General features: G+C 35.6%; 1 protein-coding gene across 4 annotated transcripts in view; it reads left to right on the forward strand.

Moving 5' to 3' along the window:
- Window positions 1–25,865, forward strand: part of RELCH (RAB11 binding and LisH domain, coiled-coil and HEAT repeat containing) — a 77,765-nt gene that overhangs the window by 10,969 nt on the left and 40,931 nt on the right. For 3 of the 4 annotated variants that reach the window (XR_005628964.1, XM_039721709.1, XM_039721734.1), the window contains exons 2-10: window positions 5,223–5,312; window positions 13,318–13,389; window positions 13,499–13,554; window positions 13,668–13,781; window positions 15,764–15,967; window positions 16,057–16,148; window positions 17,109–17,417; window positions 21,779–21,854; window positions 22,237–22,332. Coding sequence is in view for 3 of the 4 variants with exons in the window: in XM_039721709.1 (XP_039577643.1) it covers window positions 5,223–5,312; window positions 13,318–13,389; window positions 13,499–13,554; window positions 13,668–13,781; window positions 15,764–15,967; window positions 16,057–16,148; window positions 17,109–17,417; window positions 21,779–21,854; window positions 22,237–22,332 (1,109 nt within the window). In the remaining variant the exon portion in view is untranslated. The remainder of the gene's footprint in view (window positions 1–5,222; window positions 5,313–13,317; window positions 13,390–13,498; window positions 13,555–13,667; window positions 13,782–15,763; window positions 15,968–16,056; window positions 16,149–17,108; window positions 17,418–21,778; window positions 21,855–22,236; window positions 22,333–25,865) is intronic. The other variant, XM_039721717.1, reaches the window with a different exon arrangement.

The raw sequence follows: 25,865 nt of genomic DNA on the forward strand, positions 1-25,865 counted from the left end.
TGTTTGATAATGCTACAGTAAATGACAAATCAATTGTATTAACCAATTGGATAGAGCATATTCAGAGTGTTCTTTTGCTTGGTTTTGAGGTTTTTATCAATGCTAAGTCATGTTTGGTTTTGCTTCTCCAAACAGTGATGTGTGAGGGTGGAGGTTGGAATCCACCTGATGGCCCTGATAGCATTATAGGTGTAAGTTACTGTCCAGACCTTTACTATATCAAAAGTCTCAAAAAGGTTGTATCTCCCTGTGATAGGTGTGAGCTATCTGCCTACAGCTGTTTCATCCTCCATAGAACCATATAATTCATATACAGCCTGGCTTAAACTGGGAAATGTGTTGTCCTAGTATGTGAAATATCCTGTGGGAAGCTGCTCTGATCCTGCCTGGGAAGGATTCACTTTTAGTTCTGTTTGTGCACTTAACAAAACCCTACTTCCAGTAGCCAGTTATTTCTCCCATCAGTGTAAAATGTGGTTAGCCAGCTATTTCACTCAGCAGTTAAAAATATGGCAATAGTCTGGTTTCAGGATTACAGATATTTTTCAGTAGAAGTGAACATTTAGTTAGCTAAGTGAATCTGTCATATACAAGCATAGCATTGTTTCTTCTCTTTGAATTTCAAGGAAAAATTGTGGATTTCTGGTCTTCATATGTTCAATTTGATTAATTGTTAGTACATGATGATATGATTTCTTGTGATCTTGGAGGAAATGTGACAACTGGGCTGCTTTGTCAACTAGTAATTTTTAAAATAAATTTGGATGTTTGCAAAGTAAATTCAAATAGCTTCTAAAACATAATTTTTAAAATATTTTTTCTTGGCCCCCTAAGTAATGCCACTTAATTTATCTATGCTTTTAGCGGATTTACAGTGTCATGAACATGTAAAGATTATTTAATGAGATTTTGTAGAAGACTACAATTTATTTTTACTTAATGCACGTACAGTGACCATACGGTTGAAATTAAAATATAACTAATATGATCATTCTTGATGCCCTTTAGGTAACCTGGTAAAAATAATCTCCTTTCATCATCAGAGTGCATGAAACATAACCTTTTTTCATATTATGTATGTCAGTGGAGGTGGATGTATCACTTTGAGATTCTCTTCTATTTTCCTACTTTGGTAGTTATGCTCAACTTTGAGGGAGAGCTGAATATATGCCATGGGAACAGAAGCTGTCAGCAGAAATCTGCATGTCATTTGGTGCCAGTTCTGGGAATAAGAAAAGAATTAAAATTCCTTTCCTCTGGAATGAAGCAATATTTTTAAAGACTGTATAAGTTAATAAGCAAAACGTGATGTTGAACCCAATTTTTCACTTCATAAATGAATTAAGTGCATTGCATTTTTTAAGGGATTAAAGATCTTCTTATCTTTGAGTATATGAATGTTGGCATTCTGATTTTGCTCATCCTTTTCCAGTGGTAAAGGTAAGAGACAAGAACTGTGCACAGGCTCTCCATTATTATCCCGATCTGTCTCCTGGCATTTCTCTAGTATGAATTATGAAAACCCTAAGCCTGTTTCACTGCTTCTCTGTGCACTTTCTTGTTCCATATTGAGGTGATCTGTGTTCTGCAGTTGTTTATACCTGCTTGTCAAAATTGTTCTTGTTACTTTGCTTTTACCATTTCTGAAACATGAGGCTGACAGCAATTATTTTGCCAGTATTCAGTAGGAAAGCTTTTAGCAAAAGGGAATTGCTAATTATAAAGTGTTTTAATTCAGAGAAAGAAGCTAAAATCCATGCACAGGAGACTGTTGATGAGAATGCACATAACAAGACAACAAAATGGGTTCCCGCTGCTGTGGCAGATTGGGTTTCTTTCTGGGAAAGAAGCAGATTTCAGCCAAAGTGTACTTTTCCTTTTCAGTGGTTTCTCCACAATAAATTTCTTTGATATTCCTTGCCAAATCACTTGAGACTAAAATTTTTATTTTTACTTTAAAAATTGTGGTTTTTTCTAAAAAATTGATTTTTTTTTTTCTTTTCCACCTTCAGTTCAGAAAATAGTTCTATTTTCTGAATGTTGTAGTTGAAATGCTTCCACTCAGTGTCCTGGAGTACAGCTGTTTGTACTTCAGACAAATGCTATTTCACGTTCCTCAGGTGAGCTGTGTGACTGAGCACAGCCCTTCCCTTTGATTCCTTTCCATCTAACAGCCCTGCCCATTTTCCTACCAAATGAGGCTGTTGTGCTGCCAGCAGGGAGGTACCTTTTACACCCTCTTGATCCTTCTCGGAGCAGGTACGTCCTTTATGGAAGTGTAAAATACAAGGTTATAAGATGTTGTTCCATGATTTTCTGGACAATGCCATTAGTTTTAGGAGTTAAACCTCTGCTGCTGCCTGCCTGCAGAGACAGTGGTAAGTAGTGAGGCCACAGACACTTTCCCCATGGTGACATTTTAGGCTGGTGAGGCGATGGCGCAGCCCTGCTGCTCTGCACTGTGGGCAGGTTCAGCAGTGCCCGTGTGCCCTGACTGTACCAATAATGACACATCTTGGGTTAGGGAGTGTGCTGATGGGCGTGGACTTTTGTAATGGGAAGGAGGATCAGCATTACTGGCAGAGTGAAATAATGGTAGCAGGAAACCCACGAGGGCTGGTGTTCCATAGCAGATCTTCATTGGTTTCATCAATCTGAATCTTGCTGTTTGTGCATCTTCCCAGTGTCAGCCCCTATGAAAGGAAGTCCGATGTTTGCTTTTATTATGAACATGGTGATGATAAAGCAAAGTCAAAATGGTGAATGTACAAGTTTCAACCCCGTAAATTGCTGCTGTGCATGCAGGGGTGGTGCTTAAGGCCATTTCTGGGTGTTGAAATCATAAGCCCCCTTGGTGTTGCTTGTTCCTGTAGGACCATTAAGGTTGTAGAGCTGATTGATATTGTGAGTTGTTGGATTCACAGCTGCTGGTATGATCTTAAACAGCTTCTGTTGTCTAAATCCTGACAAAGATTGTGATTACCCCCTGCTATTTTTATAGGCATCTGGGTTTTGGTGGTTTGCGTTTTTTTCAAGAAGTTTTTGGCTTTGGCAAATAAGTTTGTATTTTATTCCTGTGTTTTTCAGTTCTCAGGGAGAACCTTGGCCTCCGAAGTGCACCACTAGGCATATAAAGAAAAAGTTGTGTTGCTTATGGCTTTGGATGCTTCAATAATTGTGATGTGATTGACTTAAGTTGAAAATTTGAGCATTGTTTCTCTGTTGTTACTTTGCTTCTGTTCACAGTTCAGTTAGAAAATTAATCTGTGAACATGGCAAGTCTGCAGGGGGGAACAGTTTTATTTCTGCATTTGCCATAGCAATGCCGTGTGTGAGACTTGGTTACTTCTCCTCAGCATCAGCTTTTCATTAAGATCTCCATTTAAATGTTGTCTTGAATTTGATTTCAAAAAATGATCTTGTAGCTCCCAGTGAAATAATCTGGAGCAATATCTATTCATCAAGGTGCTCGGTGTTTTGAAAAGTCAATTCTGAAAACTCTCTTACTGCATGAATTCATGTTTACTTTTGAACTTAATTTCTTCAAATGTGATTCCCATTGGTTTGTTTTCATAACAGTCCATTTTCCAAAGATGCTGTAAAAAGAAGAGTTTGTACTGTGTTGCTAAGCTATATAGAGCAGCCTACAGAGAATTACTAAATCAGACTGATGTCTGAAAAAATTGCAGTAGATAAGACTGGAAGCTGCATATGAGCAATGAGGTTTAAAACCAATGACTGAGTAGAGACTCACTGAGGAGCAACAACCTGTTTCATTGTTTGGATAAGAAAGCATTGTAGCAGGAAAAAACCCTTTGGTGGATATAAACTGTATACTGTGATATACTTTATGTCCATGGAACAGACAGGTTAAGGTTTTCAGGCAAGTCTTGATGTTGAACTCGGCTAGAGTTGGTAACTTTAGTACCTCTGTATCTTTTAAGTGTAAATGCTTTCATCAGTCTTAATTCAGGTGTTCTTATTTGAGTGCAGTGCTGGTCTGTGTGTAGAGAGGATGTCACAAGACCTTACAGTACAATTAAGCACAAATATACAAAGAAAGTCATTAATAGATTTTTGTTTTGTTTTTCTTTTTTTGCATAATGCAGAATGGGAGGAGAGGTTAAATACTTAATAATGTTAGTCATGACAGAGTTTGACTGACAAGTGATGAAATTGCTGCTATTTCCACTGACAGATAAGAGGTTTTTTGACAGCTCTGTGGAGTTGTTCTTTGTTAATGTGACAACAGTTCTAATGTAATTAAAATTATTTTTGAAGCGCTACATAGAAATTAATTTCAAAAGGAGAGGAAAGATACTAAGGTACTTAATATATTTCTGCATATTCAATTGTGCTAAGAACCTGTTCAATTTATTTTAAGTTCTGTTACCAAGTAATTTGTGCATTTTTATAATAAATAGGTGAATATGTGCTTCAACAGACTTATCAAAATTGCATTTTGGTTCATGGTTTTTTCTTTGCCATTCCCAGGAAATGAAAAATGTCAAGATCAGATCCAAACTTTATGCTGGTTATTGAATTTCTTGATTTTTTTTTTCTTTTTTAAATTCAGTAATTATAGAGTGCAAATATTATACTGCAATAGCATGAACTGTGCTTTGTTTTGCTTTTGTTAGATAGTGCATTCCTTAAAAAATGTTAATTAAGTGGGTATGTACTGAAGCTAAAAGCTAGATCAGGAGATATGTAAAAAAGTATTTGGTCTCGGTGACATGCCTTAAAATACTAAAAATGGGGAAAAAGAAGAAGAGTGTTTGAGGCAGTCACAGGTTTCTGTTAAAAGGGAACTGCTTGAAACTTGTCACACAACACTTTGGTTTCTTTTACATTCTCACCTGGGTGTCCAAGCCAGAGTCCTTGGCCCTTATGGAAAAGGGGAAGTGCTACAATGCACTGCTCCTCATCTGCTGCGGACAGGCTAGAAATGCCATCTTTTAGGAGAGCAAAAATATCTTACAGTCTGTTCAGTAAACTTGCTGTAGTGCTGCATTTTTGGTTCAAATTTACTGAGGTACTCTCTATTTACAGAGTTTCAGAAAATGCAGTACAACTTGACTCTTGCAGAACATGTAGCGTCCAATTTATAGTTTCTGAAATGAGATGCTGTTTTGACTCTCTCTATCACTTTCTCTATAAAAGACAGGCAGCGCTTCAGGATTCTTTCTGATATATTTTTATTTTTTTTCCTACTCCTTAAGATCGTGCTGGAAGCATCAGTACTCTTGATTCTTTAGATTTTGCAAGATACTCTGATGATGGCAATAGAGAAACGGATGAAAGAGTAGCAGGTAAGTGTTCTATATGTTTTAGGAGTCACAAAATGTTAATTTTACTGTTTAACTTGTTGTTTCTAGCCTAAGTATATTTAAATGAACATTTCTGAAGATGACAAGGTTTCACTGAGGTGGTTAAAGTAGTTGCTTGATGTTGGACACTTCTGCTGTAATTACTGTAAATATTCAGGCAGGTGTACTTGTGTATGATTCCAGATGTCACCAGTGCAGAAACATGCATACTTGGAAATTGTGCCCAGCCTTTGACAATAGAACTGTATCCTGGTATTGCCTACTGACTACTACTGTCAAGCTGAAACATTCACTAAATTACTCTGCATGGTGGTCTGTTAATACTATACGAGTTAGAGCTTTCTCACGTAAAGCTGTTGTAAGTCATCTCTTAAACAGAGCTTTCGTCAAGATCAAATAAGCACTTCCAAACCCAGAGCAAATTTGGGATTTACTCAGTTCCATAAATATTCTTTGCTACAAGTCTTAATTGTAGTGCTTTTCTCTCCTATTTGATTCTTTGATTATATAAGATTGCCTTTTGTTCTAAGCCTTTGGCACTTTTAATTTCAGGATCTATTACATCACCAAAGGCATGACCTTCTCTTATGTTAGAAACTATTTTACTAACCACTTTTGCATGTGAGCCATGTTTCTCTGTCCAGGTTTTTTTCCAAGTTCATATATGAAGTTATTCACAGCTTCCACAGAGAAACCCATAAAAGCTCTCTAGAAATGGCTACAGAGCTCTGTTTACTTCTTGTCACTTAGTAGTGTTCAATATCTTGAGCTCATGGAAGTTGTCCATGCTGTGATTTCTGCTCACATAGTTAAGCTTGATGAAACCTGAGGTGATGCAAGCTGCCATGTCTCTCTTCCACCCTGTTGTCTCTTCTCTGAATCACCAAGCAACGAAAAGGCTGACAAGACATAGTTCTGTAAAGGATCTTCATTCTGAAATTTCATCTCTGGGTCAGTCTGAAATGGTGGGAAAATCTAATTTTTTTTACCTGGCCAGTGCTGCTGAGTTAAAGGACTGGATTAAATTCACAAACACAAAGCAGATCCAGGTATTTTGGTGTTCTGGTCTAGAAATATACAAACATACTGTTCATCACTTTATATGGAAAATTCTGGGTTCTTATTACTGTTTAGCTACTCTCTTTTTCAATATACATAGTCCTTTTTAAGGAAGCAATAGCTGTAAATAGAAAACTAATCTTCTAAACAAATTTTGTTTAAGGTGCCCAAGACTTTGTGAATTGTGTCCTGGAGTGCAAGGAAGAAACAAGCAAAATCCCAATATTTTATTTATTGTCATTATCATAGTAGATTTTTCCTGATTCTAGTCAGTATTTCTTGGCAATAGTGTACTGAGAGAGCTAGTTTGATTCTTGCTTGGAGCTGTCTTTAGAATTGGATTAGAGATGCTTATAGAAAATATAGAGCAGTCAGAATTGGCATCCAGTAGAGCCAGTAATCTTCTGACAAAATATTAGTAACAAAATATTGATTACTTCCAGTATGAAATTATTATAGCCTAAAATTAAATACTAAGTTTAAGTAAATAATAAAATTGATCAATATTTTTGATCATTACTACATAGTGATTGACTGCTGTCATATGTAATTGATGAGGAAATTTTATGTCAAGACATTTACAGTTCTGTGTTCCTTTAGAGATGTTTTTCAAAGAGTGTTCTTAAAAAGTAACATAAGAACTTAAACAAAGTAAGACTGAATATTATTTCTGGATGTTTTTAAAGACTGGAAGTTTTCAAAAATATTTTGTTCCTACTTAAAATTCTAGTTCAGTCATAATTGCTTATATATTTTGCCTCAATCATGTTTAAAGCTATCTCCCTTCAAAATTTCAAAAACTGATAAGTTTTGAAATTTCAAAAACTGATAAGTATTTATTTTGCACATTAAAAATTATATCATCAGAGGTTTCAAAAATCTTGCAAATCCAATTCCTTCTGTAAACAAATTCTGGCTTATAACTCTTGCTTTTGAAGTTGTTCTTAGCTGCAAATGCACTTTGAAACCTAACTGGAAGTCCGTTTTGCCTATTTCTTCTAAAATTCTTTCTTTTCTGTTAAGAGCTTTGATGCTTAGGAGATTACAATTTTAATCTGTTGTGAAAGCTTGGGGCCATGATCTAATAGTCATCATTTTTCTTCTGATAGTTCTGAAGATGAGGTTTGAATCATTTGTCTTTGTAAATGCCTTTCTTATGCTCCTATCTTTGTTTTTTGCTGTTTGGACAGAGCACATGATTTCCCTATCAGTTCCCTGTCATATCAAATGAAAGATAGGACATAAATGCACATCAGTTGCTAAATGAAACTGCTGAACTGGTTCTGAGTCAGTAGGACTTTAAAACTGAGGTTATAACATACCCCCTTTACAAGTACTTTTGTATCTTGGCTATGTTAGAAAGCTTCAAATCAAAAAATGCATGCATATATCATCATATCATCATCCAAAGCCACCACACCATATTCCATTTGCCCATTTTGAGTAGTTGTAGACTAAGCTCTAAGCTGCCTTTTTTTTTTTTTTTTTTTTGCTTAACAGTCCAAAAATTCCTGGAAATAACTGTATCAACTCTTGTTTGAAAATGATTTCAGTATTTAAAAGCTGTTAGCCCACTTCATTCCATCTGGAATTAAAATCAAAATTTGGCCTAGAAGCAAACATGTTTTGAAGAGTTACTGTGAGCTTTTCACTTGGGAAATCTGCTGGAAGGAATCTGAGTCCCTTCTATAATATTATCTGCTTCACTGAAAAGATGCAAGTCATAGAAGCCAGTCAGGATGTGGATAAGTATGACAAAACCAACTGCAATTTAGAAACATAAATTTTCTTCTTTATCTACCTGATCTTAATGAAAATGAGAGTTATGTAACAATTTGGATAATACATTTGTAATCCACTAAGAGATGAAAAAAACCAACCAAAATGCATCCTTAGAGTTTGCAATTTACTGGATGGAAACAACTTGTTCTCTAAGACGGTAACTTCTGAATCCAAAGTCATGTGTTAAGTGCTTAAAATAATTGCTCCTAGGATGGACTCAGTACTGAAGGATTTGTTTTGGGGTAGTAGACCTCCTCCAAATACTCATAATTTCCAGAAAGCAGCTGGAGAATGGAAAACCTACTCACTTCCTGTGTAATAAGGGTACACCTAACTTGAATACCCACAGGATTTGTTTAAAATAGGTTGCCTGACATTCAGTCTAAGGAACTGAATCTTCTGCTGCATCTTAAATTTGCCATGGTCTAATCCCCCTACTTTGCATAATTCAAAATGTTTATTGCTTACCTGCCTTTGACATCAACTGTTTTGAGAATCTAATAATTTTAAAAGCACTTGCTGTGTTTTCAAAGACGATAAAATTAATCCTTACAATCAAACTCCATTTCAGTCATATGTATTCTCAGATTTCCCTGTATTTGCATTGATTTCTAGCTAGTCTGTGTCTCTAATTAGAAGAATAAGATTTGAAAGGAAGTTCAAAAAACACTTATTTTTGAGAATTTAATTTATCTAGACTCAGATTCACAGTTTCTGCTTTTTACAGAGCCTTTTTTTGTGTTTCTTTTAGTAGGCACTACTAAATTGTGCACAACAAAATCAGAGGAAAATCTTTTAAAAAATCAAACAAAACTTAAAAACAGAGTACAAAAGGCATCTGTGGTACGACAGTCACTTGCTAACATTGTGCCTGTACTTTGTTCATCCTGAAAACAGATCTGGTTTTGTCTTCCCGTTACCTGTCTTAAGCCTGTGAAGAAGTTGTAAGCCTCTTAAATTTCCTTCCAGGTTGAAGGTCTCCAGGGGTTGAGGCTGAAGACAAGTCTGCTGTAGTTCAGGTCTTCCCTGTAGGTGGTCCTGTGTCATTAACTTCAAAGCATTAATGAGGCTACTGAGTCAAGCGTTGGCCTCCCACTATTAGAGTGACAAGTTCTCTGTTACTTGCTCATGAACCCTCCTGCTGGGCTTTGTTTTTGTACTGTGGTAGTCATACCTTGTGCTGAAGTACAGCTTTCTGATTTGGGGCTATTTGTGTTATGCGCTGAAGTGTTTCACATTTCAAGGCTGCCATTTTCTTAATACTTCCATCAGGAAAGTGGGAGTTAGGAAACCTCAGGTCCTGAAGTGTGTTTGGGACAGTGGCTTCATTGCTAGCTGTTTCCAGAGAATTTAAATTTCTTCTGAATTGATTCAAAATGTATGTACAGATTCATCCAATTTAATGGGATGTCATACGTGTTTTAGAGGGCGTGATTTAGGACATCTGAAGTTCTGTGTTTACTTGGCAAGGAGGAAGGACTCAAAATGGCACTTAAGGAACCACAGAGCTTGTAACAGTATGAAAGTGAGGAAAGCTGGGTAAGCACAGGGGCCCTTGATACTTCAGAGGAAAACTGCTTTTTAAAAAGAAAATATCTAAATGCCATTTAGTGGCTTCACAACACAAAACTACCCTTCTACCATTATCTGAAATACTGGGTACTTCATAGGGAAGTATGCAAAAATCTGACAAGATATTCTAAATGTAGATTATAAAATTTTAATGTAATTGGAAATAGTACTGCTTGCAAAACACATATGCTGATTTTAGAAGTACTGTTTATTTCCTCAACTTTTTGTCTTGACTCAACAAGACTGCTGTTCTTGTAGATCTCAACTAGTTCAATCCCAATTGCAGGTTGTTCTTTGTGGGTTCTTTGTAGGCATCTACAATCCAATAACATATGAAGTCATTAAGAAATAGGAGTAAATAGAATAAGACCTTTGAGAAAGCTTAATTTTGAAATTTCAAAGCTCAACAGACAAGCTGCTCATTCCTGATATGCACTTCTCTTTTAAGGTGTATTAGATTAGCTGCATGAAAACTGAAACATTTAAAAATTTGTGATCTGAAAACCTTGGTCCAATGCATCATTGCTTGCTTGAAAGATTCACCCATTTTAAATTAGGCTTTGTAATTTTTTCAGGATACTAGCTGTAGTGATTGGAAACTTTTAATAACAAAAAAGCCATTTAAAAGCCATCACTTTTAATAAAAAGAGACATTGAAATTTGGATAATTTTCTCCCCTAAGGCAAACTAAATTGTTCAGAAATGCTCTTTCCGTGTAGGATGATTACCTGACCTCAAGGCTCTAAATTTCTATTCTTTGCTTTCCTGGTGCAGAGGAATATCTGATTCTTTCCTTTCTTAGTCTGTCTGCAGCAAAACTTTTGTACATTATTCTTAAGTAGTGTCAGCTCCTTCACCAGTTGCTGGGAGTTGTACGTGTTATCAGCCTAGTCAAGCCTGAAGCTAAGCTTTAGCTTGGCTTTGTCAATGCTTCTGAAGGCACAGCTTCAGCTTTCTAACAGGAGATGGGGAGAGGCATCAGGTCATTTATGTTAAAAGTCAATAGTTCGTAATGGTTACAAATAAAGGGGTTAAAAGGTTGCCTTTTTATGTAAGAATGCTGTAGAATCAACAAATGGAGATTACTAATGTTGATTAAATTGGTAAACATGTTGAATTAAAAATCATTACGTGTTTTGGCAGAAGGTCACATTTCAGTATAACTTAAAGAGCTTTTAATCACAGTTTAACATTTGACTGAAGTTAATGTTATAGCTGTTTACATGTGTAACTGTATAAACACCTATAAACTTCTTCAAATCAAAGCTACATTTGTGACTGACTTGAAAGCATCAAGGTTTGTATGATGGCAGTTATCATGGTGCCATTAGTAGTTAGATCAAGTACAACTGTAACAATGCTGTGTTGTGGTGGGATTATGTGGCTGTTTTGACATGCTGCCAAGTGACAGCTTCTCAAATATACTATGTCTAGAATCTTCTACTATGTAACAGAAACATGCAGCAGAGTAATCTACTTTTAAGGTTGACTGGGTAAAGTTCTAATGATTTCTAAGAATTGTCAGCATCATCACAGTTCACTAAAAATCAATTCTTGCCGTCTGACATGGGTTTGTCTGACATGGGGTTTTTGGCTTTCTACGCCTTCAGACCTGTCTTATTCCTATTTTCCTTAATTGGATTCCTGAGTTTTTATAGTTTGCATTGTTTTTCTAACTTTTTTTATTATTTATATCATTCTAGTTCAGGGCACTCCTGATCTGCAACTGTTCTGGTCTTCGAAAATATTTTACAAGACTAAAATGTTAACACGTAGTCATTTCCACAAGAAAAATTTCTTAATTTGAGTTCTTTAAAATTTTCAAAAAGTAACAAATCAGTATCTTACAACTGTGAATAAGTAACTCAAATGCAAGGAAGTGCTAAAATTAGGTACTTACTTTATGATGTGAGCATTTTCTAACTTTGTTGCACAGAAGTATTTGCAGATCAGCATTGCTGAATACTAGAGAGATTTTACATATTTTATTCATTGTATCCTCAGTTGCGCTTTTGTATTGCTGCAGTAAAATTCTGTGCATCAAACAAGTTACTTTCATGTAGCAAATGTGGTGTACTGTAGTAACTCCTTCAGTTTCTATGCAGAACTGCAAACTGAGTGAATCTTTTTTCCATGAGTGCTAATTTACCACGAGTCTTAGTTAGAGATGCTCAAAAGAGGAACTGGTTTTATTTTCAGCCTTCAGTAACATTTTTTACCAGCAACGTCCAGTGCAGTGTTTCTGCTGTTCATTGTATTATGTGTAAATATTTGAAAATGCCATGTTAAATTGTTTCCAGGCAGTGACTAAAGATCTCATTGAAACTTTCTTGTTAAAAGTCACTACAACATTTTTCCTTTTGTTTGGGAATAAAGTAGATATTAAACTATTCTAAATAGGTCATCTAACACTTCAGCATGGTAGGTGTTCAGTGCTCATCTCTCCTAGTTAAGAGTCCTTCCTTCTGGTTACTGTATATTTCAGTGTGATTAGATTAATCTGAGAATTAGTGAAATGCATGTATATATCTGGTCATCTCTTAAATAGGTTTCCTTAGATGTTCTATATGTAAATGACTACTAAAAGAACATTTCCTATATGTGTTGCAAAGGTCCAGGGGGTTAAAATTTGAGGCCACCATATACATACAACCTCAGCATCAAAACACATGAAATCCCAGTGCACACAAATCACCACTGGCCCTTTTTGAAGGAAACATTGGAACATGAGGAACAAATAAGAGTGACTAGGGGAGTGGAAAGGTGAATTAAAAGAGAGTAGAGAACTAGAATTGAGTATTTTTGAATTTAAAGCTGACTCTAGGTCTTTGAAAGTCAATGTAAACTTTGAAGAATAATGGTGCAAAGACTTTTTTCCTTTCAAGCCTTTTGATAAATACTGCAGAAGAGCTGCATTTTTTGGGTGTTTTTGTTCTTGTGCATCTTTCTTCATTTGAATTCAGTGAACTGAATTCAAAATCCTGATCAACCACAGGGCATTCCTAAAACATCACTATTTTAAATAGAAATTTAAAATCACTTTTTCTTTCTTAGTAAGATAAAGTACATTTGAAGATCTCCCATTTAAACTACTAAAATTTTGGTGTATGATTTTGTTTTCCAAAAAAAGTCTGTGGTGTCAATGGGACTGTACATTCACTTCATGATTTAAGCTTTGCTACATGGAGACAGCTTCCTCCGCTGCCACAACATACTTGTTTCATTTAGATCTGTGTTCTTATTGACCACATACTCCTTGCTCCCAGAAAACCAAAACATTTGACAGCATCAGTTCCCAAATATTTTCCCAAAACCTTACAGCGAGTCCTTGTCAGACAGCTTGAAATTTTGACTTAGCTAAGCTAAGGCCAGTGAAACTATGGAAAATGTTCACCAGTTTGCTTTCAGACCAACTCTGCTGCATGTGTTCATAAGTTCCATAAAGATTGCATGCTTTATGTTTAATACAAACAGTATCTTTTTTTTCACACCCATCCTTGCTTTTTATATTTTATTTTTGTTTCCCTTGCCTTGGTTGGATGCCTGTGTGTGTTTAATCCAAATCCCTGTCCAGTCCTGGAGTTTGAACTACGGAAAGCCAAGGAGACCATACAGGCCCTTCGAGCCAACCTGACTCAGGCTGCAGGTGGTGTACATAAACCTTTTCTTAAGTCTCTACTTTAAACAATGTAGAAGTAGCTGAGCTCAACCTTTGTGAGAGAGTAAAATTTAGTTACTTCTTTTTTCCTCCCCAGAAAATGAAGTTCCTTTGCAGGAACGAAAAAATTATAAATCAAGTCCTGAAATTCAGGTAGGTGGCTGGTGATAAATGAACTTTGCATGGATTTTAGTACAAATATGCTTCCATAGTTGGGAGGGAGATAAACCAAAGATCTAGTGTGTTTTCTTTTTTTTTTTTTCCAGGAGCCAATTAGACCTCTTGAGAAAAGAGCTCTAAACTTCCTAGTTAATGAATTTTTATTGAAGAATAGTTACAAACTTACATCAATAACATTTTCAGATGAAAATCACGATCAGGTAAAGTTTCCTTGTGGGTTTGTTTGGGGTTTTTTGCACACCTGCTTTCCATATTCTGTTCTTGTCATAAAGTCAAGTAAACTTCAGGGATGTTTTCTGTGCATGTAGATTGCTTCATATATATGAGTACTCTAAAAGTTAAATATGTTAATTAGCATTTTCATATATAAACCATGGTTTGAAAACACAGCAGTTTGAGCAGTAGTTTGCCAAAATTTGTAGGAAGGAAAGACAAAGTGTTTGCATTCTTTAAAGGAAGCAAAACAAGAAGTGAAACACTGTGAGTTAGATATTTCCTTGTATTCTGGTGTGACACGCGTTCAGTTGAACTCAAGGATCTGGATCTCAAATGTAGTCTTTTCCTTAGATCCTACTCGGTTGACTTGTGCAGGATACACAGTTTACTCATTGGTTGTCTTCTGGGGTTGTGTATATGTGTGTGTGAGAGTACTTAATCACCTGTGGCATTGAGTACAGTATTGAATAAGTTCTTCAATAAGGTAATAAGGTGTTATCCTGGCTCTTTCCCAACATAGCTATGCTTTGATGCATTTTTCTTAAGATGATCAGTTTTATATCTCTCTTGGCATACATTTAATGGGAAGAATGTTTGGAAGGTTCTAATTACAATCTGACTCTTTCTGGGTGGACAAAATACCCAGTAATATCAACACCCAATATGTATTCATCACAAAATGGGAATATTACCAGAAGAATTAAATATAGAATTTCATTCAGTTTTATCTGAAAGTGCTCCTCCTATACTTTTCCTACATTTTGTATCCCAATTTGTGAAGCAAGTATGCTGTTAAGTAGGATTTCTGAATCTTCCACCTCCACTGAATATTTGCACTTAATATCCAAATACTTGTGAAAATACAGTCCCCAAAAAACAAAAGTTTTAAGTTTCTCCTATTTGTGTTCTCAACTGAGAATGTTTTGTGTTATGAGACGATTACCAACAAAGAGCAAAATTCTTTATTCTAAAAGGTAACATACTTCAATTAATATATAGTAAGCACATTTTTTTCTACATTATTCGCATAACTTTTTGAGAAAATAATCTTTCTTCAAAGAAATATATGTGACCAGACTTATGGAAAAAATATAATGAAGACTGGGAACAATAGGAAAAAAGTTTATACCAATACTTAATGTCATTAAAGAGACCATCACAACTCCTGTGTAACAGTGCACAAACTTACTTGTATATACAGACATGGAATATTGTTGTACTAACAGGATGATAAGGTATAAATGAGAAAAGCAAGAATATAGAGTGATGGCTTAAGTCAGGAGGCCCTTGTATTTGCACCTTACTGTCAGTCATCTACAGACCTGTTTAAAGCTATATTAGATATCAGGAGGAAATTCTTCATGGAAATGTTAAGTGTAGGAACAGACTGGCCGGAGAGGTGGTGGAGTCACTGTCCCAGGAGGTGTTCAGGAAATGACTGGACGTTGCACTTAGTGCTCTGGTCTTATTTACGTGCTGATGATCAGTCAAAGGTTGGACTTGATCTCAGAGACCTTGTCCAACCTAAATGATTCTGTGATCCTGTGCCCGTCTTCCCTAGGGAAATTGCACCTGTGCTTGTGAGTGAAGTGGGAACAAAAACAATATTTCTGCCTTGTATCAACTGCATTGGCTTGTGCTAGAATTTGAACAATGTTATTTTTGGGTCTAACGAAGTGTTCATGTCTTAGCAAAAAAAAAAAAAAAGAAAGTGACCTATGTGGTTTGGAAGGTACTCTCTCTAGTACATTACCTAGGGCTGCCTTTGTGGTCAAACTGCTTTGGTTCACGAAGTGGAACCTTCATCTACTATTGTTTCTTGCTGAGTTAAGCTTCTGTCTGATTTACTGCAATGCAGTCTTGATGTGATTATTTTGCTATTGCATCACCTGTGGTCAAATGAGGAAGACAAAAGAAAATAAAAGGAAGTATATTGTATGCTTTAGTTTCTTTTATTCTTTTGAAGGATTTTGAACTTTGGGATGATGTAGGATTGAACATTCCAAAGCCTCCTGACCTGTTACAACTCTACCGTGACTTTGGAAACCATCATGTTGCTGCAAGAGATGTGGTGGATGCATCAGTTGGTGTAGAAGATGATGAGTTAGAGGCTGACACTCCTATCCTTGGGACCGTCCCTGTGTTTGAAACAGCACCACCATCAATAGAAGTAAGACTGTACAGAAGAAATGTTACAGCTGTTTGATGTACTGCTTATCTTGATTGTACTAAACTCTTCTGTTTCTGTCTTGTGTTTAGCAATGTTTAATAGTGCAAAAATTAGAAGATCAAATTAGTGTGTTAAACAGTGAGAAATGGTCTTTGATGGAACAAATCCAAAGACTTGAAAGGTATGTTCTTATCAACCTGCTTGACTCTTGATAAATATTGGATAACTTTTCAATGTTTTTCTGACACATATATGGAACTATAACTTAGATATAGGAAATGACTGGGAATTCTTCAGGGCAGGGCAGTCTTTCATTTTCAATACATAGTATTTGATTTAGAAAAAGGAAGCGACTTCAAATTGACTATTTCCCTCTATTACCCATACAATTTAATTTTGTAACTTCTTTAGTTCTTTGAAAACAATAGCTTCTGATCTGCTTTACATAGGTTTTTTTTTCAATTAGCTTTATGTCACTCCTTAGTGTGTACAGCAAACACTGTCAGAAAGATGCTTGTTTTAACATCTGATGTCAACACAGTTTTTCTTTCTGAAGAGCAAGACTAGTATACATGACAGTATCTTTAATAACAGAAAAAAAAAGAAAAAACAACTTAAAAGTTTGGTCAAAACATGTCATTCTGTAAGCCATAAGATATCATTCCTCTTAAGAGGTGTACTAATGCAGTGTGTGGGAAAGTGGATAAATTTTAAGTGGCTTTATTGACTTGCATAGTTACCGGTTCAAAGCCAGATAGGATAGTACGTATTGATTCACCACTCTAGTATTTTATGTTTTGCATCCAGGGTAGTGTTCTGTCTTGTGATAATTTGTGTTTCAGTGCTCAGATTTCAGCCAGAAGGAGATAAAACTGTTATTACTCGCTTATTTTGTTGATTCACTCACTCAAAATGCAACATTTTTCCTGCTACTATTTACTGAAGTGCTCAGTGAAACTAGTGCTTATTTGAACAGTTTGTGTGATCAAAGTCATTTCTGTTACAGGAATTCTTAAACATACATGAATTGAAGAGTGTGTTGAGCTCTTCAGCATGTTGTCTTTATTTCTGTGCTGCAGTAATGTGATTTGAACAACAATTATATGACAGCTACAAAAATATTTCATATTTGCTTTTTCAGTGAAATAGATCTTCTCAAGAATGAAAATTTTTCTGTGTCAACTGTTTATGGTGTAGCTCCCCATCCTTCTTTAAAACAAGTGCCTCTCACAGTCTCAGAGGACAATGGACGGTACTTGGATATCAAGAGCTCTGAGAATGACAGTAAACATGGCAACATTGAGGAAACAAGCCTTGCTTTATCAGCTGAAGTGGATTCAAGGACTTCTAAAGATGATATGCTAAATTCTGTGCCCTCTAAAGAGACAGAGAAACTGTCTTCATGTCCTCCATCATCTAAAGCTGCAGTCCACTTTGACAAACCTAATAGGTTAGTGATATGTTGCAAACTGCATGGTATAATTAAAAATTCTTGTAAAGTGAGTAGATAATTTTTTAATGTGAAATTCTGCCAAATGAATAGATCATTTGTGTTTTGAAGGCATATAAAAGACTTAACATACCTCTAGGGTACAGTACTGATATTTTTATATTGTTTCTAATCTCTTTAGGAAGGAGTACATATGACAAACCTACAGTTTTAGTTTTAAGTTTCAGAAATTCTTCTCACTTTCTACTTGTTTCTAAACCCAGTCCTGTTTGTTGCAACAAAAAAAAAATTGGTAAAGTCGGAATAGTGAATGGGAAGACAAGAGAGTTCTGTTCTCATTTAAATTTTAATGTAATGATTCTCTTCTGCTTGAAGAGTTGTTGGGAAAAATTTTTGCTTTTTCTGTGTAGATGTGTATAACTCTCCTAGAGAGCAGTACTGTTTTTCATTTACTTTGTGATTATCAGAAAGGTATCTAATGGCATATTGCTTTTTTTGAATTTTGTTTTTGGGGCAAGCCTTCACTGGGTAGCTATGATTCTTCTAGCTATATTAGGGTATTTGTGTTGTGTTATTACTTGGAGACTGAGTTTGTGCTTATAAGTGTTCCTGAGAAAGCCCTTTCAACCTGTACAAGTGTTTTTATAGTGAAAAGGAGAAGTGATTTGTTCATTAAGTGATAGATAAAGCACTGTAGTCATCAGGAGTAACACGGACCACAAACATAATGAGGGTATGTACAGCTTGTAATTGTTACCACTGTGGACAAAGACATGCAAGTAGCTCACCTTATGATCTTATTGTTGCTGTTTCTAGAGAAGCAGGCATCCATCCTGCTTTGTCTCTTGTCCCTTAGCAAGCTTTTGCTGATGTTGATACTGTAATTTGTTTCTAGGATTATCTTTCCATCTGAAAATACCAAGTAGAAATCTGTGTGACATTCTGTGCAGATGGAAAAATAAATGCAAGCATGGAGAAGGGGGGGAGGAAGGAACACCCAAAAAAGTGTTGCTAACCCTGCTAGTAATTACCTTTTCTTGTAACCTTAACAATCCTGCTTTCTCTGGGTTTTCTGTACTTCTTGCACTAACTTCTAGGGTCAGGGTCAGGGCTACTTTTTCAGTGATATCTTAACTTCTAGAATTGGAGGAAAGATTTCTGATTGCTGAATATAATACTTCGGAGTCTCATAACAAATTTCTTCTCTCTTAGTTGACTATACCAGTGTTTGACAGGAAAGTAGAACAGCTTAGATTTTTCTGGAAGGTGGTCAGTGGTTCGGTTTAAGCTTTCCAGATTTTTTTCTTTTTATGTTTCTTTCATATCCTAGCTAAAAATCCAGACTATGTAGTAATCAAAACTTTGAGCTGTTACTATATACTTGTCTACCTACTTTCATTTGGCTTGTTGCAAGTTTCTTCTTGCTCAGATTAATGGTGAGTGCTGGGTGGCATTAAGGGAGTGAATATTAGATTGATGGTTTGGGGATAGTGAGGGTGTATATCAAAATAGGATTAAATCACTGAGTGAGGAATGAACTGTGTATTTCCAGTGGAATTTATGGCAGAGACTAGAAGAACAGCGTTTGTTCTGCTTATCATAGTTGTTTTAACTATAACTGCACATAGATTTATTTGAAAAGAAGTTGAATGAATCTGTGAATCCCCATTGAGTTAAATTCACAAGTCCCCTCAAATGCAGTTCACTGCAGAAATAAAAAATGCATGTGTAGTATGTAGCTATTTTTGTACTCTGCTTTGGGCTTAATATGTCAGCAGAGGGTCAAAGGAAAGCATATTTGATACAGTGTTTTATAGACCAGTATCTAGTACTAAATTTTCTTCCTGGATTATGCCCTAGGTGTGTAATAATGCAGTATTTTTTTTCACTGAGGAAATAAATTATTTGTTAAATGTTTTGAGATCTGCAGGAAAAGCAGCACAATGGAAATGCTGGATATTTATTGATTTCAATCCATATTTATTTATGGAAGACAATTACTGTTATTTATTCAGAGTGTACTAGGAAGGGTTAACAACCAAGACTCTATCCTAAAAGGCAAGATCATTACTACTGTATCTATAGAGTGTTTTCTTGGCATAAATCTTGCCCAGATGGGAAGAGAGAAGGGGAAGTGAGCCTGTCTTGTGTGACTGCACTCAGAGCAGCTGTGTGTGCATGCTGGCAAATGAGGACATGACCATCATTGGAAAAATGCCTCCGTTAACAGATGGCAGTGCAAAGCACTAGGAGTGGTTTAAATAGACTGCACCACATGTGTTTATTCAACTAATTTGAGGTGTGTGGTAATTTGCACCAAATACAAGGTGTTTTCTGTATATAGCAGTCCTGGGTGTTTGAATGAATTGAGTCTTTTGTTCCAGAGTGTTATAGAATAGAATAGTAATGCCTGGGCTTTTCATTCATTGTACTTTCTTCTGTTTGGATGTCTTCACTGCTGGCATCTGTTGGCCCTTGAGAAGACTTGCCACTGACTTGTGTGCAAGAGGCCTTGGTCTTTTATTGTTTTTATCCAGTGTAGCCATCAAGGATTTAGTTAGACTTCATTAAAGAGAAGCTCTCTGGACTCCCAAGTATAGCCAGCAATTTTAAGAGGATCCACACTGCCCATAGTTTGCTGTTACTTAACCCACAGGGAAATTCAGTGACATATTGTCATACTTACTTTTCATTCTCTGCAAAGAGGGAACGGAACTTTGCCCTTGTGTAGGATTTTAATTAGGATTCCAAGGGGGAAAGGATCTGATTTTCTGTAGAATGAATTCCAGGTTGAAGGACAGCTTGGGCAAAGGGCTGGCCAAGGCCTTGCCTCTGGGTTAATGTTAAGCTGCTGCTTTGCAGTGCTTGCTTGTGTTCTCCCAGTGTAAAAAAACTCTAAAGTCTTGAGTAGAGCCTGTAAATCTGTCACTCAAGAATATTTTACAGCATAAGGACTAACATATTGTGAAAGAAGTATTTTACAACTAGCTACTGTTTAAGTAGTTTAGCAACTTTTTTTAAGTGAACCTTGCGCAATTGCACAAAACCAAGCTGAATAGAATTAAAACAAGCTTCCTTCATTAAATTTTCAAATGTACTTCAAAAATCCATACTGTTAAGAAAAAAACCTTCTAAGCAATAAATAAAATATCTTATTTATCATAATTTTCTAAACAGTGAGAAAGGAAAAGTGATATATTTATTGATGTCCTCTTGATTTAGTTTAAGTAATTGTAAGTAAGAGCTTTGATTCTTAATCAAACATCTTTTTCAGTTAGAAAAGGGTGAATGATGATGTACTTACTGTAAGAAGTATTATGTTTCAATCTATTAGATAAAATGTATGTCCATTTACATAATCATTTGTGTGTTGGATTTTGTGTGCTTGTGTGTATTTTTGAGGGTTCAAAGGTGTTACCAATTTCCACATAAAAAATGGGAGTTGCCTCCTCTCAGTGTCATTAGAGGACTCAAACAGCATATTATGATGCTTTCTGTGCATATTTTGGAAGGCAAATGTTGTCTTTCTTCTTTAATAGTGGATGAAGCAGTGTTAGATTAGCATCTAAGTACAAGGCCTTAGATAAGGCAGAGGAAGTTGTCATTACTGGGAAAAATAGGGTGCTGCTGCTTGCCTGTTTAATGTAGCGGTCAGTAATTGTTTTCTGAGAACATTTCTGCCAAATCACCCTCTTCAGACACGACTGTTTTGAAGCTTTTATCAGGGTTGGATATGGATGCTTAAGGCTTTGAGTAGCTCGGCTGCATTGGCTGGTGCTGGATGTGGCCATGAGGCAGTGCTTGTGCAGATGCACCCTGTATGAGGGCTTAGACAGCAGGTTAAGATGGATTTTGAGGTTCTGGCAGCATTTGAATCCAAAGTTAGATCCCAAAGTGGCAGTTGAGCAAACTCTATTTAACCCTGAAGCTCATAACTTGACTGACTACTCAAATGCTTTTATGCAATTTGCAGAATCAGAGCACTAAGCAAAAATCTTGTTTCATGTGATTTCTGTGCCCGCCCCACCCTGTTTGCATAATTGTATGCTTCCTCTTGTATTGCCTAAGCTTCCTTTTCTTCATGCTTTAGTCCTATTTTTGTCTGTGCAGCAGTTTGAAAGATGTTTTATTTTTTGGAACTAAAACTAACTTCTTAATTGGGATACTCAGGGCTTTTTCTTGCTACGAACTAAAAAACCTAAAAGCCAAAGATAATTTTAAAACTTCTGTAGTATGAATCACTTAAACTTTCTTTCTGGGTGTCATTTTACCTATCTGATTAAACCAGAGTGAAAGGACTTGCTTTATCACCTTTCTGATTTATATTTTCTTCCCCCTCTCCCTTTTTGATGATATTTCAGGAAATTGTCACCAGCTTTCCATCAAGCACTACTGTCTTTCTGTCGGATGTCAGCAGACAGCCGTTTGGGATCAGAGGTATATTTCCAGTTGACATAAACTAAAAGGTCCTTCGTTTTGCATGGCAGCAATAGTTAAACAAGTAATAATTGCTTTGAAACAAGACATGGAAAGATGAATCTATGTGGATGAAAGTTAAGAAATAAAGACATGTTCTCAGATTTTATGCTAAATATGAAACCTAGTGATAGAGGTGTAATTACTGGGAACTTCTGAGTCTCTACAAGTAGATTCATGCTTTTGAGAGTACTGACACATCAAAAACTTACAGCTTAATGTATGGAAATAAATACTTTTCTGGTAAGTGATCAGCCTGCTGCAATTTTTATTATTCCTTTCAAATGGTGTTTTTCTCTTCCGGTGCTTCTAAAAAAAGCAAACAAGCAACTTGGTTTTCTAGGTATCTCGGATTGCAGACAGTGAGAAAAGTGTCATGTTAATGCTGGGACGCTGCCTGCCTCATATTGTTCCTAATGTGCTGCTTGCGAAACGAGAGGTGAGGAACCCTGAAATTTTACATTTTATTTTCATCACGATATTTTTGTTGTCCATTTTGAAGATGATGTGTCTAATTTAATGAAATTCTGTTACTTGCAATCATGTTCTTACTTTTGTGCATGCATCTCTGCTCCTAGAAAATGGTTTTACACCTCTGTCAGGTGAGTTCAGCAAACCTGCATGGTATCCTAATATTCCTTCCTCTGCTTAAGGCACCCATTAGCATTCAGCAAGACTGTTACTGTAGGTCCATCTGTTTGTGGTAGCACAGGTGTTTTTGTTAGGGAAGACCATATCAATGTGCATTGTAAAAACAGGGTCTGTAAGTTGAAACATTGTTTGGTTTATTTCGTCTATCAGTTTAAATAAGGAATAATGTTCAGATTCTTTTGCAGCACTACGTACTTCAACAAAAATAATTTTCAACAAACAAATTATTTTAATATCTTTTCTTGGAAGGTCCATGTGTCAGCCAAGTGAAGGTTCATCAAAAATACCCCTTTATGAGAAAATGAGCAATCTTGCTTATATGTTTTCCTTAACTTTAATATGAGAATGACTAAAAATTATGAAGATGTAATGTGTATTTTAAATGTAACTGAAGGTGATGGTTTGCATAATAATTCATGTTATATAGCATACAAAAGGAAGGAAAAAAAACGTGACTGGTTTTGTTTTGCTTTGTGTAAATATTGCACATTACCAAATATTTAAAGACAACTCCAGAAACTGAAGAGATACAAAACAAAAATTCAGTGTCCTTATGGTTGACGCTGAAATAAAGGTTTGAAGTAGCATATCTCATTGAACAAGTTTTAGTCCTTGTTGACGGGACCTACAGTATGGTAGACTTAGTCGTGTGTTTTGCATAAATTCATTTTAAGGCTTTGAAAATTCCTCAAGAAATTTGTACTGATCCTGTTATCTAAAATTTTTGTACCATACAAGTAATTATCAGCAGCTGACATGGTGAACTTGAGATATGTGCTGTGTTTTGAAAATTCATAAAAGGCTTTTTATTTTTGAGGGGGTGGGGATGTTAACTGGGTGATCTGGAAATGCTTCTGTCTTTCACAATAATTCTGTGAATGTTCTTGGATCAGTGCTTAATTTCTGATTTCTTATTTATTCCTTTCCTTCCTTCTGCTTGGCGGGATGTGGTATTTTGGCTCCTTTTGTCAGCTTTTAGCATAATCTGTGTGATGTATTGAATATTTTTGTGACCTTTTAGTCTGTTTCCTACTTGCTTCCTACTTAGGTTGTTTTGCAATAGAAGTTACATTTGATTACATGTATTTTTGCCTTAAATTATCTGCTTCAGTTTAATTTAAAAAGCCACAAATGACAATTGAGTAATTGGATTACATGGGATGCATTCCTACTTAGGTTGTTTTACAATGGAAGTTACATTTGATTACATGTATTTTTTGCCTTAAATTATCTGCTTCAGTTTAATTTAAAAAGCCACAAATGACAATTGAGTAATTGGATTACATGGGATGCTTAATGTTTCAATAATTAAAATTCGTTTTAAAAATATCTTCTTTTAGTTACCTGCCACCTTATGCTATAACTATTTTAATGTTCTTTCTGATGTAGTCATGGAACTTGAAGGAAAAGTTGGGTAGATCATCTGTCAGTATTTATCCTAATCAAATTACGGAAAGCTAACCTAAGAACTAGGGTGTCTTCAACAAGGTATAACTTTGAGTCTTTGTCTGAAAACAACCTTACAATGAGACTTTTGCACAGAGAAGTGGTGTAAAAATATACCTCAAGACTACTAATTTGAGAAAGTTGTGTAACAGGTTCAGATCACAATGCAGAGTTCTCGCCAGTCTGTTCTGAAACAGCAAGAGTGGAAATATTTAAGATCTTACACTATCAGTGTATTAGGATGGGAGTTAAACATAATTTTTTGATGACTCCCTGAAATGTCTTTGTTCTGTAAGCATCCATCATGTTGAAATTGCTTGCAAAATCTTAAGCTGAAAATTACATGCTATGCATATTCATTTCGGAGAAACTGAGTTTGCAGAGGCTGGCAATCTCTCAGTAGTTGTTGTCCTGTAGCAGAGAATCAGAAACCATTTTTCCTGTGCTTTTAAGCATCTTAAGGTCAGTGGCAGCCTGCCTGATCCAGTAGTAAGTGTTCTGGCAAATATTATAGTTGACATTTCTGAAATTATTTATTTTTGTGTATTGGTGCAGCTTTAATTGTTCTTCATTGTCTGTAATTTAGGTTCTAATCGAAGGCAACAAAGAAGGAAAGACACAGTATTGAGTAGGGTGGCTGAGGGCATAATTTTAATTGTTTCTAAAAAAAGCAGGTCAACTGTGTAAAATCAGTAATGCATCATACAGGAAAATTGCATCAAAGCAATTCATAATTGTCAAAATTAATGTAACAACATGAATTTAATAATATAAATTTAATTTTGTTTTCATCTCAAGCATCTAGGTTAACTTAACTCCCTGAAAATGTGTATGTCAAAATTTAGATTTGTATATGAATGCAATCACAAATAAAGGAGATGTTGCAATCTAAGTAACAGTTAAGTTGAATGATCGGTAACAAAATGCTAAAAAGCAATACTTAAAAAAAACCTGCATTGTTTTGGGGTATTTGTGAGAATACTTCTTGAAAATGAGCAGCTTGGGTTTGTAAAAATTGATCTACGTTGGAATCTGCTTTCTCAATTGTCATTTTATCACTTAAAATACATAAACAATCAAAAAATCGCAAAAGTAAAATCAGCCACTTTCTATTTGTTAACAGATGTACCACAGAAAAACTCCTGTGGCTAAAATGTAATTGGAGAGAAGCAGTCCTTTACAATTTTTGTAATAACTAATAAGTGCAATACTCATTTTTCACTTTCTAAGATGTGAAAGTCAATGTTTTTTTGTCATGAAACAAAAGTAACCTTGTACAACTTCCATACTCTGCTGTATATAATCCTTTAATGGAGTCTGGCCATGAGTAAAATTTTTGCTTGAGATCCTATTACTCTTGTTCTTAATCAGCACTTTTATTTAATTATTTACATCTTTCATGTCGCCCATTATTCCATTGTTTGTTTTTAACCTTCTGTGTTATGCAAACTTAGCAAAATCATGATAGTGGTCCACTGAAATGCACCACTGAGTAGTTATACTGAGAAACTGTTATTTATAGAGAGTTCAACATGTTAAGAATAGAGCTTTGCTTTTGTTTGTAAAGTTGAAGCAAAGGTAATGTTAAATCTTCAGACTCTGAATTGATGCCATTCTCAACTTCTCTAGATCTCCATTGTAGATTGAAAGTAATCACATTAATGTGTGGTAACTGCACATAAGTATCACCAAGGCACTTCAATTCTCTGACATGTCTCTTAAAACACAGTAGTGTATCTTACCATAAATTTTCATCTCACTCTTATGCTTTAAAGGCCATAAAGTACTGGCTTTGGTAAAGAAATGCAGAAGAAGACTGCCAGATCTTGGCAGTATACTTAATTGTTTGCTTCCAGGGGTTATATCTAGCAGATT

This window comes from Passer montanus, unplaced genomic scaffold (genome assembly GCF_014805655.1).
Source record: "Passer montanus isolate IOZ18808 unplaced genomic scaffold, ASM1480565v1 scaffold107, whole genome shotgun sequence".
In the NCBI taxonomy this organism is placed as follows: Eukaryota; Metazoa; Chordata; class Aves; order Passeriformes; family Passeridae; genus Passer; species Passer montanus.